This window comes from Barbus barbus (assembly GCF_936440315.1).
Source record: "Barbus barbus genome assembly, chromosome: 46".
In the NCBI taxonomy this organism is placed as follows: Eukaryota; Metazoa; Chordata; class Actinopteri; order Cypriniformes; family Cyprinidae; genus Barbus; species Barbus barbus.
In genome coordinates, this window is record NC_136724.1 from 12,144,146 (window position 1) to 12,164,540 (window position 20,395).

A 20,395-nucleotide genomic window follows, 5' to 3' on the forward strand; every position below is an offset into this window, starting at 1 on the left:
CCCTGAATAGAAAGTTTTCAGGATTGCTGGTGAGACCCTGAATTTCCTCAGCTGTTGCAGATGGTACAGTCTTTGCCTGGCTTTCTTAACCTGTGTTTGGATGTGTGTAGTCCAAGTCAGGTTCTCGGAGATGTTTACACCGAGTACTTGAAGGTACTCACCCTCTCCACAGGGGTCCCACTGATCATAAGAGGAGTGAAGGGCTGCTGCTGTCTCTTCCTAAAGTCCACGATCAGCTCTTTAGTTTTGCTCACATTCAGAGAGAGACAGTTGTCCTGGCACCATGATGTGAGTCTCTCTACCTCATCCAAGTAAGCGGTCTCATCATTGTTGGAGATGAGGCCCAGAACCACAGTATCATCAGCGAATTTGATGATAGATGTGGAGCTGTGAGAGGACACGCAATCGTGCGTGTAGAGAGAGTAGAGCAGGGGACTCAGGACACAGCCCTGTGGGGCTCCTATGTTCAGGGTGATGGAGTTTGAGGTGAACTGGCCAACTTTCACCACTTGAGGTCTGCCGGTGAGGAAGTCTTGAATCCAGTCACAGAGTGAGGAGTTTAGGCCGAGGTCTGTGAGCCAGCTTGATGGGGACTATAGTGTTGAAAGCTGAGCTATAGTCAATGAATAGCAGCCTTACATAATTCCCATTGTTGCTGTCCAAGTGTGTGAGGGAAGAGTGAGAGATTGCATCGTTCGTAGATCTGTTTGGGCGATAGGCAAACTGAAGGGGGTCCAAAGTATCGGGTATGGAGGAGCAAATGTGGCTCTTTACAAGACTCTCAAAAACCTTCATGACTATAGATGTGAGGGCAACTGGGCGATAGTCATTCAGGCACGAGGGTTTATTGTTCTTTGGCACAGGGATAATGATGGATTTTTTGAATGAGGTGGGAACCACGGAGGTAGCAAGGGACTCATTAAAGATGGAAGTGAACAAACCAGCGAGCTGATCGGCGCAGGACCTCAGAACACGGCCGGTTATCCCATCAGGTCCGGCTGCTTTCCTGACGTTCACTTTCTTTAGCGCCCTCCGAACCTCATCCTCTGACACGGTGATTACAGGATCATTGCTGCTCTGCCTGCTGCTTCCTGACGCGCTGGACGGCAGAGACGCGCCGCCGCCGTTGCAATCGAAGCGGCCATAGAAAGTGTTTAACTCGTCGGCCAGCAACGGATCTGCTCTCACCTCCGCGGAGGATTTGTTTCCGAAGGCACAGATGGTCCTCAGTCCCTGCCACATACGTCGAGAGTCATTGAGTTGGAAATGAGACTCAATTCTCTCTCTGTATCTGTGTTTGGCGGCTCTTACGGCGCGTAAGGACTTGTATGGCAATATATATGTATATATACACACGCACACGCACACACATATATATATATATATATATATATATATATATATATGTATGTGTATACAGTATGTATATATATATAATATTTGTATATACAGTATATATATATATATATATATATATATATATATATATATATATATATATATATACTGTAAAAAATATTTTTCGACATTGAAAATAAAACAGAGTATTGAAATACGTTTTACAAAAAAAATAGCTTTTTCTTTCTACTTCAAATTTTTATGTTTAATTCTATCTATGTATCTATATATCTATATAAATTTTATATATATATAATTAAGTTTGAATTAAACATATACACATTAGATGGATGGATGGATAGAAAGATAGATTGTAGAAGTATAGTAATTATAATTTACCATGATTTCAGTTTCCTGCAGGTCCCTTCACAATAATGAAAAGCATATTCAGATCTGCAGAGTTTGCTGAAAGAGACCCCTTTGGAAGGTTGGGCAGGTCAGATATACTTTAATGAAAAGTGAATGTCTCAGACTAGTTTAATTTTCTCAGCAATCTTCATAATAGAAAAATGAAAGAGGTCACGAATTGAGAGACACAATGAAATAAAGGAGTGGTTGAAACTGTCAGTGCAAAGTCACATACTCATATGTTGAGATAGTGAGTTTGCAAACTGGCTGACAGGTCCAGATGATGTCTCCTAATGCTTGTCCTCTGTGTAACGTTGTTGTTCTGGCAGGCTGTCGTCCACAAGAGAGATGAGGAAAGCAGGTTTTAGATATGATTTAACAATGTAGACCTACTTGTTGATAGACAAACTTCTGATGGACAATCTGCACTGGATTTAGTCTCTGGCTCCCTGCGAGCTGCCTGACAGGAAGTCACTGAAATCAGTATCCAACTAATTTAAATACTAAGGCTGAGAATTGCTATACTTTCTTTTTAATACCTACTTACATTATTTTATATTAATCAGTATATAAAAATGAAAGGCTTAAAAGGTGACGCTAATTATAAACAAAATATTCTAATAAAAATAAATAATTTATTAAAGGGAAGAAAACAGCTTTTTTACTTTCACTTGGAAAAGTGTTTAAGAAACACATGAAAACCTTTTATAGGTTTTATTTACATAGGATATCACGATAAATGGCAGTTCTATATGTCTACTAACATGGTAAACAGAAACATGCTGAGTGTTGAATTATGGTAATCCAATGCTTTTTAAATTTTTCCTGAAAAAAGTGAGTATAGTGATTTTACAAGTAAATATGAATTGAGTTGTGTATTTGTGGTTCTACACTGGACACTTCAGCAGCTTTGGAGAAGCAGTCACTTTGCAGGGCAGATTTCTTCAAAGAACAGTTATTTTGCACATTGCTTATGTAATTTAATATACATTAAACATACTGCCCCATGTGGAAGCTGTTTCTGCCATTGGATAATAAAAAAGGTAATTGTGACTTTATTATCTCACAATTCTGACTGTTTTTCTCGCAATTCTCGAGAATTGAGATTGCAGTTGCAAGTTAAAGTCAAAAGTCGCAATCAACTTTTTTATTCTGTTGCAGAATTGCAGGATATAAACACAGAATTGTGAGATGTAAACTTGGAGCTGCAAGTTTCCATCTCAGAATTCTAAGGTTATATGTCACAAAAGGTTAGAACTGTGAGATAAAAAGTCACATTTACCTTTTTTATGTTTTATTTTTTTTTCCGTTTGTAAAAACATGATATTGGCACTTTTGGTAGTGACCTTTAATGGGGAGAAAATATAGACACTGGCCTCTTGTAGTTTCTTATATCAACGGGATTCTGAAGCCCAGATGGATTGAACAATACATCTCTTCTCTCATTGGTCAAATGACAGAGGTGCTTGAGGAAGAGCAGCTCTATTGTTCAGTCTTTATGGTCTCAGTCTACCCAGAGTCCACCTTGCTCAGCCGATTTTCCTCTGTCAAGTCTGCTCTCCCTTGAGCATTTTGCATATTGTACAGTAGCAGCACTCCAAGTGCCACTGATTAATTGCCTGAATAAATGCATTGTAGTCACTTCATTGTATTTCAAGCTTGACAAATGAACGCCGGAGCCTGTTTCCACAGTACGCCTCTCTTCAGCCGTTTTGCGAGAGTAAATTTAAATCAGTTGCTAATATGCAACAGAGCAATTGGCGTCTTTATTCCTGATGCATATGTATAAGTTTAACACTGTGTCGTTAAATAATTGAATATTTAACTCTAAGTGAACTGGATGAGGTCTGGCTGCTCAGGATAGTCTGGTTTCATTTTGGCAGGTTCGAAGGAAATGAACAGAGATGCTGTGAGGTGGCGTCTTATCCGAGTGGCTTGTTGACCGATCGCCTCAGGTTAAACCTGTATGTCCTCTGCACCACAGCCAGCCTGCTTTGTCAATTCAGCACACATGCACTCATAATGCTGTGCCACTCACTTGCTTTCTATTTAACACAGTATTATAGCTCCTCAGCTCATGACAGCTGTCTCGATTCAAACGTACCGGCCCGGACCTTCCATTTACATCCACTCCCACAGCAAATATGGTAATCATTGTGATCGAAACCGGTGTTTAGCCGTTTGCTCTAAGGGTATATGCCCATGAGCGCAATTCAACTATCCGTTGTACTTACACACATGCACCAGTGCGTTTGGTTCAGCAGAAACAGAGCCATTACCGTGATCGATGATTTTATCATGTCAGCTGGTTGCATGGTGATTTTCTTCAGCCGTGACTCTGGATCTTTTGTTCATTTTATCTTGTTTATGTTTAATTGAGGGGGAACCGGAATTATGAATGATGTTGTGAACTCATGAATATTAATTAGTATTGATGTTGCTAGGTAATATTCTTAGACCATTTAAGTCACATTATTTGATTAATATTCACAAATTAAACCCTGACTTTTGTACTATCCGTAAACTGATATTCTGTGCAAATGTGCATGAATTGTATGGCATTGCAGATTTTAAACTGATATGAATGACATTTTATTATCATTTCACTCAGTACCGATTTTAGTTTGTAGTTCTTTAAACCATGGATGTCTGTGAAATTTTCCAATGGGTTTTTACTATAGCGTTCTTTGAGTAAAATAGGGTCTGTGATTAACACTTGTGCAGTCAGTTACATTAATTTCACACTTTCATACCTCATACATGAATTTTTAAAACAGTTTTGTGCTTTAAAGTTGCTAACAAGTTGCCACATAAGAAACCTGCTAGCAGACTGCTGATTCAAATACACATTTGAGGATAAACTGTGCACGATTAGTTTGTGGAAAAGTGCTATTAACAGCATTTAGCTGTGATATTGACTTTGACACGTTATCTCATTAACTTTCCTTTTATACACAATTTAAAGTTGAAGTAAAAGAGACAGATTGTCAGTCATGTATTTCATTAACCTCTCTTACTCGCCGTCACTAAAACAATTACATGCACTGATCAACAGAACACTTGTGCTAATTTCTGAGGGCGGCTGTTTCAATGGCGTCCAGTTACTCAGCCATTTAAATTCATGAAATAATGAACATATGAGCTCCCCTTCAGCACTCTGTATACTGTAACTCCATCAGATGTCTGATTAGCAAGGGACTAGACTTGGACCGTGGACTTATATGGCAATTACAGTCTGATAATGGCTACTTAGCAACATACTCTAGTAAATGCTGCTGGGGTTTTTTTCCATTTACATATATAATGAGTGGAGATGTATTGGGTTTTGGTAAAAGATCACTTTTGGCTGGGATTTCTGTGATATATGAGGTTTCAAACTCATTTACAAGCCACAGTTGCAGGGCAGGATGAGATCACCTTAAATCTCCACACTTCAGTGCATCGTAATTATGAAAATGCACGATTAATCCAATTGAGCAAGATGCAGTACTTTGTCATCTGTTGACTGTCGCCTGACGTGCTGCTTGTTGAAATGAGCAGAATTCATTGAATACCCAAAGCGTGCCTGTGGTTGCATTCTTCAACTCGGATAATACAAGCATGCACACCAGAAATGCTTGCAATCATTTATGCATGCTTTGTTTTGTCTTGGCAATGTAAATTCCAGGCAGAACTCGGAGAGAGCTGTGGGGTGGGCGACTCAACCCACACAGTGCTGACTGGGTCTCTCTGGCCCACCTGTTCCTGACAATGACCGCTCAGTTCTAGGGTCTGCACCGGACCATCTGGAACAATGGAGCGAGTCTACCATACAGGAGCGGTGAAACTGTAAAGACATTAAAGAGTGCTTATATAACTACAGATGTTGTCTGTGTTTTGCCGTTTATGGTGAAAGTTTTGTATGTAACCAATTGTATAGCATCCATAAAGAAAACCTCTGAAAAGCTGAAAGACAAACTGTTTAAAACAAAAGGTGAATTTTATTTAGCATTGTATCCTATTCTGTGTTTTTTCTTCATTGTGGTGCTTCATACGCAATGTAAGTAAAACCGACTTAGCGCATATAAAGCATCAAGCAAAATACAGAATCGATTAGAATATGTAAGTGGAGCGGAGTGAAAGTTTCTCATCTGCTCAGCACGATTTGTTATAGGCTAACTCTTTTAACAAGGCCAGTTTTAAATACTTTGAAGTCAGTTATCCACCTTATTTTTCCCATAAGAGCGGTAATTTGTCAATTATCTTAATTATGAACACACTGCTTTGTAGTACAAACAGTTTTACTCTTTACTGCACTTTCTTCTCGTCATTTCCCTACTTCCGCATTAAAAAATAAGGTGGATAGATCGATGAACATGTTTTAAGGAAATGGTTATTGTTAACAATGCTAATATTAAAAGACATAACGATAATGATAACCCCCAAGTGTAAACAGAACAGAACCAACATAAATGTATTGCAGATATTGTTAAAGTTCAATAGTTTTATGTATACATTTTAGAATTAGTCTGATTCAAAGGAGAATCAGAAGGCTGTATCATGACTGACAGAGGAGTTGGGGATGGAGGAGGGTAATTAGCTATTGAGCAATGTGAAAACTGCTGATAATACTGAGGGACTTTATATATGAATGCTTAGATAGGTGTCGTATTCCTATAGGTAGATGGGCTTGACTAACGTGACCTGCCAGAACTAAAGCTACGCTTGATTTATAAATACCAGTTGACGTAAATGGAGCATATTTTACTGAAAGAGCAATTTTATGCTGTGCTGGTGTCTACCTGCCTCTTTCCCATTATTCACTTTTGAAAAATGTCTTGTGTAAAAATATCGCAGAGCACAAATAACATTCAAGTTGTTAATGGCCAAGTTCAAGTTTGTTAATGGTTACGTTCAGCATTATTACATCATTAAATAGCTCTACTGATGAATGATGCCGACTACCGGATGACATTGTTTAGACTATCCAGGAAATTCATAATGCAATTTTCCAAAGTGTAATTTAACCCTATTTGTCAAGGTAATGGTTTTAGTAATTACATTTAATTCACGTTTTACACCATTTTTGCTGAGCGAAACGCAACACCTTGAGTGGGCGACGACTACTACCTCTGAGCAATTTGTGCTGGCACACACCAAAAAAAAAACACTTTAAGACATCCTAATGCTGTCCTCGCACTCTGAAACATTCTGCTGATGTGCAGTTTGTTTATATGACTGACTTTCCTCAAAATAGCTGGTTTCTAGCCGGGGATATAAGAATGAAGTCTGTTCCTGTTCCTTCTGCTGTTCGGTTACAAAAGTTCATGAAATGCAGTTAAAAATGTAGTTGTGCCTCAGTGCCGCTGCCTAGCTATAATTATGGCATATGACAATATGCTTTGAAGCATGAAAGCGTGTAGTATTCTTCCCTCAGCAAATGCCAGCTTTCTTTCTGCTCCTTCCTATCATTGCACTGCTGTTATGTCAGGCTGAAAGTGCTATATCAGTTGCTAATGGTTATTTTAACACATTAAATCATCTTTCATGTCACTCTGGATGTGAAGGAGTTTCCTGTGTCTCCGTCCCTCAGCCTATTTCTCTGTCTTGCGGAGGAGATTTGGCATGAATGGGTCTCGTGGGGAAACTCATTCAGCAGCATGACTGAGCAAGGCAACGGATTTTCAGTCCTGCATTTGCACATTCACACCCTGCCGTCTTCTAAGTGTCACTCGTAAGATTCCCTGTTGGCTCGAGGGAATGAGAACCTGGATTTTTTTTACTTAATATTAGCCTGTTTCCAAAGGGTCACGAGTACACTACGTCCTGTTCAGCCTCGGGCCGGTGTGACATAACAATCCCGTCTCATAAAGCCGTGATCGAAGACTCTCCAGACAGAGTAACATCTCAGCCAGCAGCCACAGGGCTTCTGCTGTGCTCTAGATCACTTGAAAATGAGGTTACCGTCTAGCCAGAGTCATGCCTCCTTGGGGAATGATAATTTCTTATTAATTTTTCAGTTCTGGAAAGGATAAAAATGGTCATTGTGCCTTTGTAGCATTTTCCTTAATTGTTTTTTGATGGTTAGTCACTTTCGCTTGGCAAGCTGGAAGTCTCACACGTCTGGATCCGAGCCAGAGATCTCATGGTCAATAAGTGCGAGGAGCTCATTTGATATTAAAATCCATTTGGAGGCAGTTGCAGACATCAAACTTGGCATTATCCAGAAGTTCAGTGCCAGCGGTGAAATGTGAATGCAGCCATAGTCTGTGGACGCTGTCATTGTCTCCGGGACCCTCATCTCTCGGTGAAGGACGGCACACAGGCTGCCTCTGAAAAGCCTGGTGTTTTTCCCAGAATGCCGGGGAGCTGAATACAAGTGATTATCATCCAAGATCTGCCTGCTTTCTATAGCCAAGTTCATTTATCCTCTCAGAGACAATCGATAATACCTGGCTAAACACAGAGATTTAAAAAAGAGTTTCTTTTGCACTATATCCTGGAGCTTAGTAAATTTAAAAATCATTTGAGGCATAGATCAATTGTCTGATGTAGCAGATCTGTTTTGTATTTTTTTGGTGTATGAATGATGAGCTCACAACAATGCCCTCTTTAACAACAAAACATGTCGTTTCATGATGTTCTTCTTAATATGTGTTTGTTTACAGGAGGCAGAATGGCATTGCGATGAGTTTACCAAAGGAGCCTGTTTCAGTCGAGGCAAATCAGAGGTAAGCACCTCTGAAAAGTACAAAAACTGTCGCTGGGGTATAGTACCCTTTACAAAAAAGTACTAATATGTACCTTTTTGGTACTAATTTGTACTTTTTTTGCACCCTTTAAGGATATAAAGTTGCACAATCACAGTCACGGCTTTTGAAATATTTCATATTTTGGTTAAATAGAACACATTGTGAGAATTCGGTGTGAGAAAAGGATATTTTGGGGGATACATTTTTACAAATTTACAAAAGTGACAGTAAAGATATTTGTAATGTTTCAGATTATTTCTGTTTTAAATAAAGGCTGTTCTTTTGAGAAATCCTGAAAAACAATGTATCATGGTTTCCCCAAAAACTTTTGGCAGGAAAAAATAGTTTTCAACATTGATAATCTGATCAAATGTTTCATGTGCACCAAATTAGCATATTAGAATGATTTCTGAAGGATCATGTGACACTGAAGACTGGAGTAATGGCTGAAAAATTCAGCTCTGTCATCACAGGAACAAATTTTTACATTTTAAAATATATTCTAAAAGAAAACAACTATTTTAAATTGTAATAATATTTCGTAATATTACTCTTTTTACATGATTTAATCAATGCAGCCTTGGTGAGCCTACTTTCTTCAAAACCTAAAAGAATCTTACCAACCCCAAACGTTTGAATTAAAACATCTGAATTTTAAAGAAGTGGAATTACAATTAATCGAAATTCAGAAAAATGAATAACCATTATAAATCTTTTTTTTTTTTTTTTTTACAAACCTTAAATGTTAGATTTGAAAAAAGTTTCAAATGCCTTTAAGTTTGAAAGTTACAGACAAGCAAATTTATGGGCCAAGAACACTTTACTTCCCAGAATGCCTTTACCAGCCATACTTCCTATTATTTCAGTTCAACTTCTTGTAAGGCGTGGTCAGTTTAATTCAGATTTAACGTGTGAATTGAAAAAGGGTCAATTTTGAAATTCTGAATTTTGCCTAAACCTGCTAGATAAAGTCTACTATTTTGACTTTTTAAACAAAACACTTTAAAAAGAATTTTAATGCAATTTTGATATCCATAATAGTACCTATTTAGGTTTTAATAACATTCAATACTGATCCTAACAGAAACCGCGGCATCCTGTTACTATAGTAACCACCTCAGGAGCAATTTCTGTTACCATTTGGTGCCACAAGGAAATATGAGCTAACTAACTTGTAATCTGACCTTTTTTGGTTACTGAAACATTGTAATATGTTTCAGACCAACCTTTTGTTTTGACTTCCATTGGTGGGGGAGGAGGGTTGAATTCAAACCCACTGTAATTCACATCCTGAATGAAGGTTATTTTAAATATTACCTGTACTTAAGACAGAAATCGCCCTCCTAAAATAGCTAACCCATTATTTATGACATCACTCTTGCTCAGGCATTCCCATGTCTCTTCCACTTTGCTATGGAGCCGTTTCCATGGCACTTCAGCACTGACTCCCTTGTGTTTTTGAAGGCTGACTGAATCAGATCAGATTTGTGATACAAAATGTTTCTTAAATCTCCTTAATATTTCACTTACTCCAGCTCTGTCAAACATGAGACGGAGGGTCCCCCTTTGCTTTATAGTATGCTACACTGAGCTTAGCCATTTTAAGTCATATGGGAGCTGTATAGAGACTGTGTTTGGGATTGCCGGCCATCCTTCCAGCCTGGGCCGAGCCCCAAGGTGTATTTCTAGCGGCCCCCGTGTGGTTTCAGCCTGTGCGAATGGCCCCACGAGTGTTTTTATAATTCGCTTGTGAAACATGTTCTGAAGCCCGTAATAAGATGGATTACTCTGAGCAACATGTGATTGTAATTCAGAATTGCAGGAGGAGGCTGTCGTAACTTGCTTGCAATTGTGGAGTCTTGCTCTATCGACTGCACATGTGGTGACTCAAAATATCTCTAAAGTAATAGCTCATCCCAAAAAAGAGCCAGACTTTCTTTTTTCTGTGGAACACAGAAGGATGCATTTTGAATGATGTGCTGGTTGCTCTTTTCCATGCAATTGCAATGAAGATTTCAAGCTTCAGAGGGTACACAAAAGCACCAAAAACTGTACTAAAATGCTGTATTCCGGATGTTTTGAAGTGATGTGATAGCAAGGGCTGGGCGATATAAAAAAATGATCACGATAAGATTTTTCATATCAGTCGATATTGATAATTATTCATTTAAATGTAAAATCTTTATTTCCTCATTTTTATATGGTGAAATGTAATTATTCGGACTGTTTGACTTTTATTCAAATTAATCATTGGTCTTCCATAGCAGCATACATTTAGATTTTACAGTTAAAATACCATGGTAAAAATGTAACCATATTATTTCTAGGTATTTGTATGAAAACCAGTCTAAATGCACAAATGCTATATAGCTCAATGACAAAAATACACTAATTGAATTCCTTTACATTACATTTAATTCATGTCTACATTAATAATATAATAAAATGTATTATGATTGTCCCACATTTCTGCCACAATACCATGGTGCAGTTAGTGTTACTACAGTAAATCTATGGTAAATGATGGCAATGTGTAGATTGAAAAGTCTTCTGACTGTTGTTGCGCACAGTGTTTCTCCTGTTTATCAGCACTGTTTCATCTGGCTTTAAACTAGTTAAAAATCACTGAGTCATTTGTGTTGTTAACTGAATTCACGTGCTTCACACTGGATCTCACAGTGCTATTTAGTGTCACGTGACCGAGACTCATCAGTGAGTAAACGCATTGGCTCTAATGAGCTCGCACTGCGCTGCCGTTTGAACTTTGAGCCAAGCGGATAAATGATCCGTGTGGCGCGGTTCAAATGCTGTTTCGTTCTGCTTCTGGTGCATAAATATTATAGCGAACATTTATTGAACTCTTGTTATCGTTTTATCGCAGAAAATTATATCGCGGTAATTATTGTTAGAATTTTTTCCACCCATCCCTAATGTTTGCTTTTTGAGATCACTCATAACTCGATCACTCTGAATCATTCAGACCAGATCTGGGAATCGAATAATTTCACAAAGCTATCATATGGCTTCAGAAGATTTGAAATGTAGCATGCGATTTGTATGGACTACTTTTATGATACTTTATGAAGCTTGAAAGCCTCAGTCCTCAAAAGAAGGACGAGTATGATTCTTCGAAATCCTTTTTTTGTGTGTTCCAAAGAAGAAAGAAAGCCATATGAATGGAACAACATGAGGGTGAGTAAGGACATAATTTCCATTTTTTAAAACCAAACTATTCCTTTTAAGACTTTTTGGTTGTTTTAGACATCACAAAGCAATATAAAAAGGTTTTTTTATTATTGTTTTACAAAACATTATCTTTAATTGAATTCTATGAGTAATTGTTTCTTTCAACCGCTGCATCTGGTTTCCTTGAGTCTGTTGTTTCAAGAACAAAGGAAATTGTTTGATGGAGTGAATGGTGTTCTGTCGACTTAGTATTGTTTGTAATGCAAACAGGGCATAGCAGCCACTATATTACACTATGGAGTGTAGCCATCTGTCAGGGGTTTTCATAAACATGTCACATCGTGATGTGGTAGGCATATTAAATCTCAGTTTATTTACGCATACAGCAAAACACTGCCCCCCAGCCAGGGGGAATGCAGGGAAATGAACAGCTTCACGAGTTAACAGCCATTCTGATGAGCAAATAAAGTTGACCCCCTCAAGCACTGCCTTGGAACACCTTTAAGTCAACAGAGAGCGAGATGGGGCGACACGGTTTCAAGTACTTGAGACAAGCATGATTTACTGGCTCCTAAATTCTCAAAAAGCCTTGTAAAAACACACCGAACTGAAGCATTACGGTTCAAGAAGTCCTGCAGCTGGTCTAGTTTAGCAGAAAATCTGATTGAAAGACGAATGTAACCTAGCTTCTGTACTGTAAAGGCTTTGTATTTCTGGAATTTGGCCAAAGTCCCTTTAAGAGAAGCCAGTTAACGCAGTGACCATTTTGGAAACACCACAGACAGCTATTTTTGCTAATATAGCTTCTACCTATTAAATTAGAGAAAGACAGAAGTATTTAGAATTGTTTACATTTTTTAAAGATTTCATGTTAAAACATCATTCAACTCAAACTATAATGGTCTCATAAATTTGGCTTAAAGTTGCAATAAAATAGAAGTAGTAACAAATATTTTCTTCTGTATTGTCAATGTCAGTGTCACTTTATTTGTAGAACACAATTAAAACAACATCTGTTGGCCAATGTGCTGTGCATAATATAGGTTAATACTCAATAAGATAAACACAAACAGACAAAGAATAAACAAAAAAGCCACTGCATCAATTAAACGCTATGGAAAAAGATTTGAGCTTTGATTTCAAATCATATACAGTTGTTGCAATTGTGGACTTACATCTGAATGTAAAGGATTATCAAAAAAAGTCAAAGTTTAAACAGACTAAATGATTAGAAAACTTCAACATACATTATCAGAGAGAAGCCAGTCGTTTCACTGGAAGATTGGTGTCATGTTTTTTTTTTTTAATTGAAACATACACAGATGAATTGTTGACAATAAGATCAGTAACGGCCATTTAAAAAATATATGTAAGGTGAATTTTCATATTGATGAATATGACTATGATTTCACTTCATAGTGAAGCTTCATTTTTTGCAAAATTTCAATACTTGGGAAAAATTGTCAATGCTAACAGAAAAAAAGGCTTGTCAAGATTTAGTTTGAAACAATTTAAGTTCAGTCAGCAAAGAAATCTGAAAACGGGGCTTCTTTTGTTCAAATAATTGTTAACAATATATATTATATAAATTGAATATATTATAAAAATAAAAATAAACATTTATTTGTAATATAACATAAATATATGTGTATGTATTTTTTTTTTAATTTTCCATTTTTCAGGAAATTAATGTTTTAAAATTAACTTTTGATTAGCTTTTAAAGGGTTAGTTCACACAAAAATGAAAATTCTGTCATTATTTACACCCTCATGTCTTTCCAAACTTGTAAAACCTTCGTTCATCTTCGGAACACAAATTAAGATGAATTATTTTTGATGAATAGTGGTACTGTCGTGAATGCGCGTTGAAGACTGGCACGGAAGAGAAAAAATTGTTGAATAAAGTTATTTTTGTTTTCTTTGCACACTAAAAGTATTCTTGTAGCTTCATAAAATTAAGGTTGAACCACTAATGTCATATGGACTATTTGATGTCCTTACTACCTTTCTGGGCCTTGAATGTGTCAGATGCATTGCTGTCTATGCAGGGTCAGAAAGCTCTCGGATTTCAGCAAAAATATCTTAATTTGTGTTCCGAAGATGAACGAAGGTCTTAAAGGTTTAGAATGACACGAGGGTGAGTAATTAATGACAGAATTGTCATTTTTGGGTAAACTTTTGTGTGATTTTTCCAACACGTATTTTTCAGAGTTGACTCTATTTTGCATTTGTAATAATAGCTAATAGTCGAAAGTCTCTTTTGTTTTCGCATACACATTTTCCCTTATGTCTTTTCACAGGAGGAATGCCAGAATTACATCCGTGTTCTACTCGTCAACGGTGACAGGCTGTTTACATGCGGGACAAATGCATTCACTCCAATTTGCACCAACCGCACGGTAACGTAAACGCATCAATGCACTTAATATAATGCACTGGCTTCCTGACCTGATGTTATGCTAGCTTCGTCCCAAGTTCCCTCTCCCACATTGACCTCCTTTGACATTTTCATCACTGCGTGGGTTGTGTAGCATAGCATGTGGTATTTCAACCAAAGCCTGTGGTTTATTTCAATAAACTTTTGTTCATGCTTCACCTCAGAAGAAGCTTTCTTGAGATCTAGACAAAAAACAACAATAACAACCAAGGCCTGTTTTTCTAAGAAAATGGGAACTTGTAGTATCTCTAAGTCTCTTGTCCTTTGTGGAAAGTTCACACTTGTTATGCAGGTGTTGTGCGAGTGTTTGCGCTTTATCTTTGACGTATTTTTCCAACGCATGGGTTGCAGCATAGTTGCCACCTATCGCAATAAATGCCACTCAATGCGGCTGATTGAAAGATAAGCATCTCCGCCAAGCACATTTACTGACATCCCCCATTATTCCCCCTCACATCTCCTAGTTTTCATTCATGCATGTAAGTCTCTTGTGCTTGAATACCTGAATTTGAATGACTGGATTACTCTTATATCCTTTCCTCAAACCTGATAATGACGATGACAGTCTATTCGCGTACGATGGCAATCATCTCCTCGGTGGCTCTTTGAAGGATGGCAGGAATTATTGACTCAAAGCTAAATCACCCCAGGGATTTACCATTATAAGTACCTTGTGCCAGCAGGAAAGGACTTAGCGCAGCCAGGAAGGCACGAGCGAAAAGTCTCCGTTGTGTCCTTGTAACGCCGCCAGTAAAGCCGCATCTTTAAACAAGCAGCTATCGAGGTTGTAGTGCCGCTCAAACACAGCTGCCAGTCTCCTGAAGAGGCATCTTTCAACCCTCTCCATTAATGTGCATTATGGGTAGAGTGTCCATATCTGCGAAGGCTTCCGAGTGCTATTTGTCAGAAGGTGTTCCATCAATAAACGCCTTTCATCTTTCTTCGTGCCTAAGAAAAGGCACATCCGTTCAGGCGTTGGCTCGGGGAGAAGTATCTCCCTGGCACCGACGCTTCAAAAGACTGCTTCGCCTTGCCAAACATGCAAATTCGCCTGACTTTATTGCCAGCTAAATGGGCTCCGGGTCCTGAAGGAAGTAGAGACACTTCCAGCCATTCGCGGAGGTTTTCTTCAAGCCAACATCAAGGATAATCCCCCTTTACATTGATTACACAGGGCAAGGGTTGTGGCCGTCAGCTGCATGTAAGATAAAAGCATTCAAGAGAGGCCACACAGGATCTAATCCGCCTTCGGGACAAACTGATAGGGTTGAGCACAATGCAGTATGTCAGATTTCCTGGTACAAAAATAAGCTAGTCACTGAAGGCATGACATTTCGAGCTGCATAGATAAATTTACTGCTGTTTGAGATGTATTGCTCAATTCGAAAACCATTCACTTGTCATTTTTCTGGTAACAGATACCAGATGCATATGGAAGGTAGGAGCTTCATTATAACAGAAGCTTTAACTGGATTTTTCAAACGTGTTTTTGATGCCAATTTTTATTACATTTTTAAATATGATGAACAGGATTTGGCTGTGCTCTCAAAGGAAACAGCACTAACAGCTCTTCAAATCCTCTCCCTTGTGATTACTGCAAAAAATGATTTTATTTATTGTTTTCCATTACAAATGTATAATTATTCTTAAATCGATACATTTATTTGACAAGGAAAATTACTTAGATATTAATATCGTAGATTCTTATATATGTAGTTGTAATTACTAGATATTAATTCTAATTTTTTTTTTACAAAACTTTTTTTAAATATCAACATTTAAAAAAGTGTGTGTGTGTGTGCGCGTGTGGGTGCATGCGTGCATGTGTGTATTGTTTTATGCTTAATCTTTTAATTTTGATACATTTTAAATTTGACAAGACTTAATTTCTTACAGAGTACGAAAATTATTTTTTGCAGTGATAACGGAAGCGGTCCTTTACATCAGTGGTTCTTAACCTTTTTTACTTCAGTGCCCCATTTTGTCCACAATAATTTCAAATGACTTTTCCAGTTGTACGTGATTTTACTGAATGATTTACTCACAATTTATACCCAATAAAATATTTTAGAGCCTGGCCAATATACATATTAGACTTTTCCAGGTCCACAAATCACACTTTTAAAATGAGGCTTCCTCATATGTCCAGGTTTTCCAAGAAGCAGCAATCCTGTTTTTTGAAAGATAAAAAATATTTGCTTAGTGGGTGATAAAGAAATATTTCGATTTTTAGTTGTTTTAGCTTGTTTCTATCCTTTTTTGGTCTGATTGTAAGTCATTTTAAGGCCCTCTTGGAAGTTTGCCACGGTTGAGCTTGGTTGAGAACCACTGCTTTAAACCGATATGGTTCACTAATGGCTTCTCTAGTAGTTCAAATGGTAGAATTTTCTGGATGTCTCCGTTCGCCTGCGTGAAGGAACAGAAATCGGTTCAAAAAACTTGGACTAGCACGAAAAGTCATACTCGCTTCTTTTGGTGGCATATCCCTTGTGCTTATTGTATACAAATGGAAATTACCTCCCTGTCATGGTAGCTTCCCATTGCTGGCTAAATGTCACGCTAAGCAAGAATCAAGGCTTTGCTGTACTGCACATAAGGACAGAACGGGTGTGTTGCGAACGATTAGCATTTAGCTATTGCAGCCGCCACTAGGCGTGACAACCAAGTAATGAGATAAACATTTTTGCCATTTCACAAAATAGCACACAACACGGCTGGAAGTAGGCAGAGCGTTTCCGCAGTAATAAATGATTCGAACGGTGAAATAGTTTTCACTGCCACTTCAGCGCCTTGCGTAAACAAAATTAGAACATCTTCAAGATTTCCGTCCGTGGAAATGTTTGGACGTATTTCTCTGTTCAGACTCAAAACAAACTAGTAGTGCATTCAAAATTATTTAAGGTCTGCTAGAAGGATTTTTTTTTGGGGGGGGGGGGGGGGGGGGGGGGGGTTGTATTAAGTTTGTATTTACTAAGATACATATCAGGTTTATATATATTAGGTATATACCTAATATACCTTTCAGGTATAAGAATTCTCTGTTTCTCTGCACAGCTGACTAACCTGACTGAGGTCCATGATCAAATCAGTGGGATGGCACGGTGCCCCTATAACCCTCTGCATAATTCCACTGCCCTCATCACTTCCAGCGGGGAGCTGTATGCCGCCACAGCCATGGACTTTTCCGGCAGGGACCCGGCAATCTACCGCAGCCTCGGAGGACTTCCACCTCTGCGTACTGCTCAATACAACTCCAAATGGCTCAATGGTATTGTATGAAAGCTATTTAATTAAATTATGACATTACGAGAAAAAAAACTAAAGTCATTGATAGCAATCAAGTGACTAATTGTGGTCTTTGGAAAATGTGGCAAAAATTTAATTTCTGTCATTATTTACTCACCTTCACGTCATTCCAAAACTGCATGAATTTCTTTCTGTAACAGGCAGAATGGCAGCCTCCATCACTGTTCACTTTTAATGTATGAAAAAAAGATGTAATGAAAGTGGCCAGTGACTGAGTCTGTCAGTCGCTAACATTCTGCCTAACATTGGCTTTTGTGTTTCACATTTGAGGTTCTGAACAAGAAAAGGAGGTGTAAATGATGACATTTTGGGGGGCAGAGGGGGTGAGATGTTCGTTTAAGTAGCACATCTGTTTTTAAGAGCTCTGCTTGGTTAATTAATGTAGTTGTTCTCAACTGGTGGTTCACAACACAAAAATAGGCTGCAGGTCTGTTCTGATAAGGCTTCAAACATCTGCAAGAACAAAACGAAATGCAAGTAACTTAAGTAAATGTACATATTTGGAAAAGTAAAATAAATATACTCATGATGCTTTTTAAATAGATGAGAAAGCACTTGCCGGATCATTTGTTGTTGACTTCAAATAGCGAGTATCTGGTCAGGTTTGACTGCGTTTTGGTACAACATTAGTCATATCATTGAAGGTAGACAAATTAACATATGCCAACATGAGTGGGATGTGCAACATGCAATCATGCATAAAACAACGAACAACACTACAAAAAATGAATACAGTTTTAGTCACCTGTTATGTCCATCTGGCTTGTTTTTGCTGGATTATGATATTAGATTTTGGCACAAAAACAAAATTGACCGTCTTAAAGAAACAGTTCACCCAAAAATTAAAATTCTGTCATCACTTACTCTCAATCATGTGATTTACAATCCTGAATGACAAAAGATCATTTGAAGATTGTTGGTAACCAACAGTTTTAGTCACTATTTACTTCCATTATATGGACAAAAAAAAACACTTGAGATATTTCTCAAAATATTTAGAAGAAAGAGACACACAGATTTGAACAACGTGAAGGTGAGTAAAAGATGACAGAATTTTCTTTTTTCATGAACTCTCCCTTTAACTGTAGACCTTAATCTTTTCTCCAGCTGATGAGCTGATGAGTTTAAAAATTATCATCAGAAAATCTTGACAGAGAAGAAATCCTCCTGATTTACATTTACATTACATTAACTTTTTCCAATTGGTTTTTCCTCCTTCATGTTGTACAAATGTGCAAAGCTCCTCACCACAAAAGAAAATGAATTTGCTGTCAATCACATCCACCTCCTCACTTTGAATCTTACAAAGCTGGCCATGATGGTTGCTGTTTTTGCCTTTGAGAGGCTTGTGCGTTCATCTGTTTTGAATGGAGAACGATAATTAAACGAGTAAGCTCGCTTTGATCGTTTCTCACCGTAACCTTTCTCTTCTCCCATGACAAATGAGTTCGTCCATTACCTTAGCATAAGATTAATAAATGCATCTCAAAGGGCCAGCGCTTCTGCTCCATGTGCAATCCGTTATTAATCACTGTCATCTGTCGTTTCTGTCAAACTCAGAGCCCAACTTCGTTTCCTCCTATGACATCGGCAACTTCACCTACTTCTTCTTCCGTGAGAACGCCGTGGAGCACGACTGCGGTCGGACGGTGTTTTCTCGTGCCGCCCGCGTCTGCAAGAACGACATCGGGGGCCGTTTTCTGCTGGAGGACACCTGGACCACCTTTATGAAGGCCAGGCTTAATTGCTCACGGCCGGGTGAGATTCCATTCAACTACAACGAGCTGCAGGGAACCTTTTTCCTGCCTGAACTTGAGCTTCTCTATGGGATTTTCACTACTAATGTGTGAGTAAAGCACCTTTTGATCACAACACACTGTTTTAAGATGTCCGCTGTTATGTTCAGGGTTTCAAACCACAAAAGTCAGCTTATGACCCGTTATTTCCTGCAGAATCTCACATTTGTGGTCTGCGTTCTCAGCAAAAGCCTGTTATTATTTGCATAGTTTTTTGTGAGGACACTATCATTTTAACACCATACATTTGCCTTTTTTTCTTTTGTTTTTTTTGTGTTGCTTACCTGCTGTTATCTCTCTGGCAGTGTGTGATCTGTATCACAGTCAGCCATGGACAGATCCATTTTTCACATAATGATCCACTATGCTTTAATGATTGTCAGTGAAAAAGTGTTGCATATAAGTGTGTGTGTGTGTGTGTGTGTGTTTTGTGTGTGCTGACTGCTTACTTCTGACTCTGTTCTCAGCAACAGCATTGCTGCATCAGCAGTGTGCGCCTTCAATCTGAGCGCTATTACCCAAGTGTTCAGTGGGCCTTTCAAGTACCAGGAGAACTCACGTTCCGCTTGGCTGCCCTACCCCAATCCCAACCCTGACTTTCAGGTAAGCACCCAGAAATGACAGCCACTTTTATGGACAGTATGCATTCGCTCCATCTGCTTTAAAATTTAAGTGGCACTTTCCACAAATAGGGTACAGAATAGGACCTGAAACTCTCAAATGGTCAGTGAAAGGAGGTGCTTAACCTTCAGAGAATGTTGATCATCATCCACTTCATCAAGAAGTCATTCTGAGTTTTATTTTCCATTATTTGATGAGAACATGCTAACAGTATTTTTTGGATTGTTATTTTCATATATGATTTTTCTATTCAGCAAAAACAATTATATGATATAATGAGTAACAGGGTTGCAAATTTGATTAAAAAAATATCAAATTGACAGTAAAGACATTTATAATTTATAATTTTCTAAAAGATAGAATTTTGCATTCATCAACAAATCCTAAAAGGTATCATAGTTTCTACAGAAATATTAATTCATGATTTCTGAAGCATCATGTGGCATTGAAGACTGTAGTAATGCCTGCTGAAAATTCAGCTTTCCATCACAGGAATACATTACACTTAAATATATATATAAAAAAAAAAAGTTAGATTTTTCATTATTATAATATTTTACAATATTTATATT

General features: G+C 38.0%; 1 protein-coding gene across 2 annotated transcripts in view; it reads left to right on the forward strand.

Annotated features, from left to right (window-relative positions):
• Positions 1-20,395, forward strand: part of LOC306865247 (semaphorin-5A-like) — a 136,393-nt gene that overhangs the window by 61,045 nt on the left and 54,953 nt on the right. For both annotated transcript variants that reach the window (XM_079409747.1, XM_079409748.1), the window contains 5 exons: positions 8,394-8,456; positions 13,964-14,062; positions 17,155-17,368; positions 18,967-19,252; positions 19,670-19,805. In XM_079409747.1, coding sequence (XP_079265873.1) covers positions 8,394-8,456; positions 13,964-14,062; positions 17,155-17,368; positions 18,967-19,252; positions 19,670-19,805 — 798 coding nt within the window. The remainder of the gene's footprint in view (positions 1-8,393; positions 8,457-13,963; positions 14,063-17,154; positions 17,369-18,966; positions 19,253-19,669; positions 19,806-20,395) is intronic.